Genomic DNA, 7,936 nt, shown 5'->3' on the forward strand with positions numbered 1-7,936 from the left:
GTTAGGGATGACGGCATTTAAAATGGGGTAGAGGGAAATTTTCTTGGAAGTGGGTGTCAGCCAACAGGAGGGCACTGCAGAGTATACTCCAGGCTCTTCAGAGGCTCCCCGGACAGGGTGGTGCTGGCCTCTCCCGGGAGTCATTTCAGGCGGAGGCAGCCCACAGCCCGGGAAGGGAGTGGGATCAGCCCATGGAGAGAGGGTGCAGGGAGAGATGGCACTGGCAGGGCCTGTGCTACCAGGGCCAAGGACTATGTCATGGGGCAAGGGTTTGTGTATTACATGTGGTGGTTGGAAATACAAGGCAAGCCTGGGGACAGGGATAGTATTTGGGAGAAAGAATTCCATCTGGGCTGTCAGAGCCTGGGCTGTGCAGGTGGGGATGGGGGTGGGGGGGGAAGATGGGTCAGAGACACAGAGTAGGTGGAGCGATAGCACATGGCAGGGAGAGGGGCAGCCAGGTGTGGTCGTGAGCTCCTGGTGATTGTGCCAGGGCCTGCGGAGGGAGAGCAGAAAGGTGAAGACTTCAGATCTGGAAGTGTGGCCGTGAAGGCCTCTGGGGCATGTCCAGTCTGGGAGACAATCGCGGGGGGATCCCATCCTTCCTCCAGGAAAGGCCCTTGATGCGTGACCCAGGCCTGAGGAAGCGTCAGGGGCAGGACTACAGGAGAGTGACTCCCACCAGGGTGCTGATGGTCACTCCCAGGCTCCCACAGGGAACAGAGCACCCACATGTTGCCCACAAGCAGCGCTGCCTGTGACCCAGAGGGCCCCCACCTTTGTGGACGTCAGAGGAGGGTGAGGTTGGAGCGTGACCTGGAGATAAGCACTGGCTGTGGAGGGAAGGGCTTGGCCAGCCCTTTACCCAGATGCAAATGTTCATGAAAGAAATTCCTGGTAAGTGAGCTCCTGAGCTGTGTGTCCCAGCTCTGGTCCCCACCTTCTCCCCCTCATCCTCCCAAACAATCCTGCTCCAAGCATCTGTGACTTCATTTGGTGTCAGTGAGCAGTTCCCTGACCAGTCCCCTGGCCCCCCTAAATCTAAGAACAAGAGAAATCTGGTCACTTGTCCCTGAGGCCATGTCCTAGGCTCTGAAGCATGTTCTCAAATTTTGGAGGAAGCGTGAGAGGCTTAAGGGTTTTTTTAAAAAGAAATATGGAGTCAAATGCTTTCAAATGTAGGTAAGAAAAAGACCAAAACTCAAATAGCGTAAACTGTAAGAGAATTTATTCTGAAATAAGGAAATCCAGAGGGAAGATGGGCCCTGGGGCCAGTGGACTTGGGGCTCAGGTCTGTTCCATCTCTGTCCCTGCTTTGACACATGAACTTCACCCCCAGGATAGTGGCAAGATGGCTGCTGGTGCTCCAGACATCACCCTCAGATCCAATAATGGATATGTGACAGACTGTCTTTCTGAGGGTCTTGTTGACCCAAAAGGGGGTATCAAGCCTATCCATGAACCCCTCAGGATAAGAACAAGGTTGCATGCAGGCCGTGGGCTGCCCGGGGCTGGACTGTTGTCCCCTGCTGGGGCACAGGGCTCGGTGCCAGCCAGACAGAGTCCAGGCTCCCCAGGAGTGTCCGAGGCAGAAGGGAGGGACCTGCAGGGACAGCAGCCTGTTCTCTGTGGACAGGACATTCATTCCAGAATCGGTGACTCGGAGGACCATGAACCCACGGGGTGTTGTTCAGAACATGCTCTGATGTGCAGATGCCAGCTGGAGTGAAAGAGGGTGGAAGATGGCGAGAGAAACAGGAACAGGTCAGCGGAGCCAAAGACGAACACAGAACTCACGATGCGGAGTGAGCCCATTTGGGGCCCTAAAGGGCTCCTGCCTCCCCATGTTGCCCTCCATCTCTCTCAGGTTCTTCTTTTGGTTTTCTATCTGCCCTCGTTTTTTTTTAAATTCTTCAATTTTTTTAAGGGCTTGGAATCCCTGTGGAGGTGTTTGCCCTGCAGCTCCCCCACCAACCGCACCACCAGGGCCATCAGCTCCTCCAGCTGCGCCCTCTGCTCCTCCCCCGTGGCCCGGTTGTTGAAGCCGCAGTAGCGCTTCCCACACTTCTGGACCAGCTTCCGCAGGCTCTGGTTGTCCGTCTGGGCCACGTAATCGTGCAGGGACCCGCCCTCCAGGTCCTCCTTGTGGGTGAACAGGATGATCATGTGTCTCTTGGCTTCTGCCCCGAAGACCTTTTTCACCTTCTTTACTGCCTGCGTGTCCTGCTCCGTGAAGCGGCCCAGCTGGGTCACCAGCAGCAGCACATAGGGCCCAGGGTCCAAGTGCTTGTGGCAGTCCTCGATGTCCTGGGCTATCTCCTTTTTCATCTCCTTTGAGACCTTTGCCTCAAAGATGGGGGGCGTGTCGACCACCAGGAAGTCCCTCCCATTCCAAGTCAATGTCCCCTGCTGGTAGGTGCTGGTCACAGGCTGGGCCCCCAGCCGGGACTCGAACTCCTGCCGGCAGAGGATGCTGTTCCCGGTGGCGCTTTTCCCGCAGCCCGTCTTGCCCACCAGCACGATCCTCAGCGGGGCCTGGTCTGACCCTGAGCACTCTCCTCCTCCTGTGGGGGCATGAAAGCGGGTTTGCCTCCTTCTGGGTTCCTCAGCTGAAACCTGTCCCCATCATGAGGGCCTCTGGGAGGAGGTTTGGTTTCCATGGGGTCGTGAGGGTGGAGCCCCCGTGATTAGGGGATAGTGTCCCTGTAAGTAGAGGAGTCCAGGGGCCTCTCTCCACCAGGTGAGGACACAGCCCCAGGAGTGGGTCCTCCCCAGACGCAAATCCGCCAGCACCTTGACCTTGGACCTCCCGGCCTCCAGACCCAGAGAGAGATTTGCTGCTTCCCACCCAGGCTGCTGCGTCAAGGAGGCCTCATGCCCTCCTGCCATCACGGGGCTTCACCGAGAACCCCAACTTCCCTTCAACATAACAAGGAGGGAACTCAGGCAGGGCTGGGAGGACACATCACCCCAGCTGGGCAGAGCCCCTGGGCTCTTTCCTCCATGACTGCCGCTGCCCTTTCTAGAACCTTCTCTCTATTCCGTTCCCACCCAAAGTGATGCTCAGGGCCTCCCACAACCAGGAGTTGATTGGCCCCTACTTTCCACTCCTGTCCTTCCTGCCTGATCTCTGTCTTACAAAATGACAGGGTTTTGCTGGAAAAATGCAACCTCACTAAGAAGAACATCACAGCAAATAGCCCACCACGTTACATTTCCTGGGGAGGTGCATGTCCTGCGTTGCAGATAAGCTGAGTCACCCCAAGGAGAGGAGTTCACTCCCCAATGCTGTGCTCCTGGCCCCCAAGTACATGAAGAGCTCCCCCAAGATCCTTACCTTGTTTGGAGGCATCTTCTCCATCCTGAAGCCCTTTTTCCATGGTGCCCTAGAAGGGACACACAGGGTTGTCCACACTGGAGTGGCTGGGCATCCCCCACAAAACCCCACATTTATAGAGGAAACAGGGGTGGGAAGAAACAGCCACTGAAGGTGGGACGTGCAGGAGGGACACCAGACCAGGTCTGCAGGGCCATGGTCCCTCCCCGCAGCCTGGGCTCTCCAGGGGTTCACGCACAGACTAGCATGGATGCAGCTGCAAGGGCTTCCTATCGCTGTGTTTAGCTCACAGGAGGTGCTGAAAATGCAGCGTCCACCCCGAAGACCAAACCAGTGAGAGCACCGCTGCCCACCAGTTCCAGGCCTCTGGGGCTCCCGTCGTTTTACAGTCAGTCCTGCCAGACTCACGGCTGCCTGCAAGCGTAGTGCCCTTGCGTGCTACAGACGGGCTCCTCCCTAAGCGTCTGTGTGACGGGGGCATCGAAGACGATAGTCACCCTGTTTGCCCAGTACAGGGAGGACGCCTTATCAAGGGGCCCCAACCAGGCAAACCAGAGTGAGTCGGCCAGGCCAGGGGAGAAGCCTATTGTGAGCCAGGTGGGCAGGGGTGGAGGGCACAACCCTTCACCGAGTAAGACCCTCTAGTTAGAGACTCTCCATTAGAGGCCCGCTAGGCAGAGACTGGTAGGTAGAGGCCCGCTAGGCAGAGACTACAGACTGTGCTTCCCCGTCCCTGGCACAACTAGCCCGGGGTCAGTAGCCACCGCTGGGCACGCTCTCCTGCCCACCCTCCTCTCAGCGCCCTGGGCACACCTGTCCCTTGTTCCTCTCTTCTTGCCTCCTGCCCTTGCTCGGGCTGGGGTCCCTCAGGCCCCCCTCAGGGGCCCTCTCCCGCGTCACCGCCCTTTCTGCAGCTGTCAGCAGCTGCCCGTGAGCTACTTCCAGGGCGTCTCCCTGACAGGTTCGCAGCCCTGGAGCTCAGGATCTGTCTCCGGTTGTGGGATTTCAGGGTCTAGGGAAAACGAGCTGGAAAAAATCACTTTCTGTAATAAGTGGATTCTCCAGGCTCTCCTTGGGATCACATCTACTGGCTGTGCCCGGGCCCCACCTGTCAAAATGCCAGCGTTACCTTAGCAGGAGCAACAATTTAATAAATGTCAACAACTTTAATTTAAATATTCAGTATCAAAACCCAACTCTGCCAGCCCCCAGCAGGGTCTCCGTCACCCGTGCCAGCGCCGCTCAGGAGCCGGGAGCGCAGCAGTCAGAGCGGCCGCCCTGGACTCGCTCTGGTGTGGGCAAGCCCCACAGCAGCCCACCTACGCGCTGGCATCTGCAGCGTCTGTCCCGGCAGCTGCGCTCCCGGGTGAGAATCGCCCGCCGAGGACGCCCAGGGCAGGTGTCCCCCGGGGCCTGCACACCCTGGTGAGCAGCGGCCAGCGGCTGAGCCCATGTCAGCCCGGTGCCCACGGGCAACGCCACGAGTCCAGAGTCAAGGCGGGTCTCAGGTGCCAGCCTCGCTCAGCCACGGCGCCCAGGGACCTAGTCGGGCACTCTCCGGCGGCCGCTAGGGGGCTTTGCCAGCTGAGGGTGGGCGAGACTGGCCTCGCGGCGTGGGTGGGCCTGACCGATCAGGTGAAGGCCGCAAGAGTAAGACCTGCAGTTCCCAGAGAAGAGTCTGCTGGAGACGCCGAGGTCAGGCGCCTTTGGAGCAACACGGGTGGGTTCTGAGGTGACTATCCTCAGTGGAGTAAGTCAGAAAGTGAAGGCTGGACGCCCGGTGGCTTCGCTTGTTTGTAGAATATAAATGATTAAAGAAAGCAAAGGAGCAAAGCACAGCGAAGCAGCCCTCGTGCTCAGGAAAACATTCTGGTTTCCAAATGGGAAGGCGGGGAGAGGGGCCGTGCACCTGCGGTGTGGATGCGCCCCCAGAGGACATGGTGACAGGAATGTCTGACAAATGAGTAAGAATTGAGGGAAACAGGCCTCACACCAACTCCTGAGTCCCGGCCGGCGCCTGCCCCGGTGCACACACGCCAGCCCCAACGCCCGGGGTCGGCGCCTTAGAGGAAACTTCGCGCGCCTGCGGGTCCTGCTTCCCGGAGGGTCCTGGCACCCCGGCCAGCGCGTCCTCTCTGGGGTGACCTGGGGTGCCCGGAGAAGGCGCCCCCATGCGGGCCTCGCCTGGGCTGGTGCGTGCAGGGAGGTTGGGTGTGGGAGGTTGAGGTGAGCTCGCGGGGAGGGCAGTCCATGGAGCGCGAGCTTGCTAGACACCGGCCTGCTGCTGAAGACGCGCCATCCTGAAACCAGACTTTGTTTTCCCACGTTCTGCCTGTGACCGCCCCAATATGGTGCCCGGAGAGCCAGCAAGAAGGGCCCCGGGCGTCGGGGGACTCCTGGGTCACGGACGGGGCGGGGGGGGGGTGCTGGGGGCAGAGGTGAAGGGGGTGGGGAGAGGGCTGAGGGGCTGGCCCTGCACGCCCCGGGGAGAAGGGACCCTGGAAACCGGCTGACCGTCCCCCCAAGATATGAGGGTCGCTGGGCATCGGGTCTCCAAGAGAGACGAAGCGCTTGTTGGACGGTCATGAGGACGGGCGCCCGGAGTTGTGCTGTTGGGGAACTGCTCAGGACGCGGGTTTGGCTTTAGTCCCTGCAGGGAAGCGCAGGAGTCACTCAGGGCCAGAGGGTAATCATGGGGCCAGGAGGGGCTCCCTGCGCTCAGCTGCGCAGCCCCAGAGCCTTGCTGGGGGAGCCCGCGGGGTCTAAGCTCCTCCCTGGGCTGCTCAGGAGCGACCTCAGCTGCTCACGGGAGGTGTCGGGTCACGCCAAGGGCTTTGGGCTGTTCCTTCCAAGGAGGTGACGCTTAAACCGCTGCTCTCAGAGTCCAGCCTGGGCAGGAGACGTGCGAGCTCCTGCTGGTCCAGCTGCCGGGCTCCGTCCTCGCAAGTGCTTTGTGAGGATGTTTTCCCTCGCGGTCGCAGTGCCCTTCTCTGCCCAAGCTGCCACAGCTCGGGCCACACGCTGCCCTGGGGTCCCTGCCCACCTGGCCTCTGCCAGTCCTTCTCCCACTCACTGCTCAATGAAACCACGTCCTCTGCTGCCAGACACCAACCGCCCTGCCCTTGGGGGCACAGGACCAGCCTTCGGGACAGCTCCCCCACCAGGAAACATCAGCTCAGGGTGCAGGGCGAGCCCCTTGCCTCACCCGCGAGCCTGATTCCTGCACATCTCTACCAGGGAGCGGAGGGGAAGCCCCACCTCGCCCCCTCCCTGCCCCTGGACTGGGGCGTCTCCTCCTGCAGCACTGAGATGGGCGCGTGCGGGGAACCACAATCCAAAGCAGCACGAGCTGACCTGAAACTCGGAGACTGAGCCCGGCTCACCTGGGAAACTGGCTTCAGAGCCTAAAGCTCCAGAGAGAAAAACTAACTTTCTCTTGACGGCTGCTTTGGCAGACACGGCAGCGCCTGGGCCGGACGAGCAGGCGACCCGCCTGAGCGCGGAGAGTAACGGATCCTGAGCTGAGCTCCAAGCCTGGCTGGAGCCAGTGGCGAAGGCAGAAGAAAGGCTGGGGGTGGGGGCAGTGCGGGCGGGGAGGGGGGGTGCGAGCCCCCACACCAGGGTCTGAAGAAAAGCCTCCTCCTATGTCCCCACGGGTGAGGCGCCCAGGCCGGTGGAAGACCTTCAGCCACGCCCACCTCCAAGCGCCCCTCGCCCACTCTTCAGACAAGAACATTTAGCTCCTTTGTTTTCACTTCTGGTCCCCAAAACCCACATAACCTCGTTTCCTTTATTCATCAGGGAGGCCGACTTGAAGGCATCGCCCCCCTCCTTGCCAGTCTGTCCACAGCAAGCTAATGTCTGCCGGGACCTGCTGCCCTGACATGACCGGGCACCCAGGCAGGGACCCTGCTGGGTGATGGGACCACCTCGCTGGCATGGACCAAAGTAATGAGGGCAGCCAGCCCAGCGGTGCCCAGGAGGGTGCGGGCAGGCGAGAAACTTGCTTTGTTCTGCTGTGGCTCCATCCAACCCTCTCAGGAGGGTTAAACCATTCTTTAAACAATAAGTTGTGTTTCTCCATCAGAGTAAAATAAACACTTTACCTGAGCAGGTCACCTTGACTCCCGCTCCTGAGTCTCTCTCGTCTCTCTGAAATGGGAAGGTCTGTGCAGCGCTGAGAGGAGGCTATGAGATGGGAGGAGCAGGCCTGGAGGAGAAGTCCGATGGAAAGTTCCCAGCCTGCTGGGCCAGGCCACCAGTGACTCTGGGGGCGGGGGAGGGAGGGAGGAAGGACGGGAGGGAGGAGTTGCCACCCGCCCCTTCCCAGGAGCCTCAGGGCGCCCAGGCCCTGTCAGCGCCACTGGGCACACATGAGAGCACTTTTGCACCAGCACGAGAAAGAGGCTCATCACCATCACCAGAGGGCGCCACCTCGGCTCGTTTTGCTCAAAAATTCACCTCTGGATGATGTTCTATCAGTCATCTTTCAATTGGCAGTTATTTAGGCCTTTAAAGTCTATAATTCTTTTTTTTTTTTTAAGATTTATTTATTTATGCACACAAGAGCTGGGGTACAGGCCAGAGATGTTGAGGGTG

The 7,936-nt window shown here is 59.7% G+C and overlaps 1 protein-coding gene across 1 annotated transcript; it reads right to left on the reverse strand.

Moving 5' to 3' along the window:
- Nucleotides 1–1,209: 1,209 nt before the first annotated feature.
- LOC119248809 (GTPase IMAP family member 3-like) lies at nt 1,210–7,593 on the reverse strand. The gene is made up of 3 exons (XM_037515690.1): nt 7,444–7,593; nt 3,338–3,386; nt 1,210–2,564 (listed from the first exon to the last, which is right to left on the reverse strand). Exons 2-3 carry the CDS (start codon nt 3,378–3,380, stop codon nt 1,885–1,887), a joined length of 723 nt encoding a protein of 240 aa, XP_037371587.1. The 5' UTR covers nt 3,381–3,386; nt 7,444–7,593; the 3' UTR covers nt 1,210–1,884.
- Between the last annotated feature and the right edge of the window lie 343 nt (nt 7,594–7,936).

The sequence above is a fragment of the Talpa occidentalis genome, unplaced genomic scaffold (genome assembly GCF_014898055.3).
Source record: "Talpa occidentalis isolate TD23 unplaced genomic scaffold, MPIMG_talOcc4v2.1, whole genome shotgun sequence".
Taxonomy (NCBI): Eukaryota; Metazoa; Chordata; class Mammalia; order Eulipotyphla; family Talpidae; genus Talpa; species Talpa occidentalis.

Excerpts from the sequence above, each read along its gene's own strand:
- LOC119248809 (XM_037515690.1), bottom strand. The coding sequence starts at position 3,380 with ATGGAAAAAGGGCTTCAGGATGGAGAAGATGCCTCCAAACAAG. Across the intron at positions 2,565-3,337 it reads AGAAGATGCCTCCAAACAAG|GAGGAGGAGAGTGCTCAGGG; the intron begins GTAAGGATCTTG and ends ATGCCCCCACAG.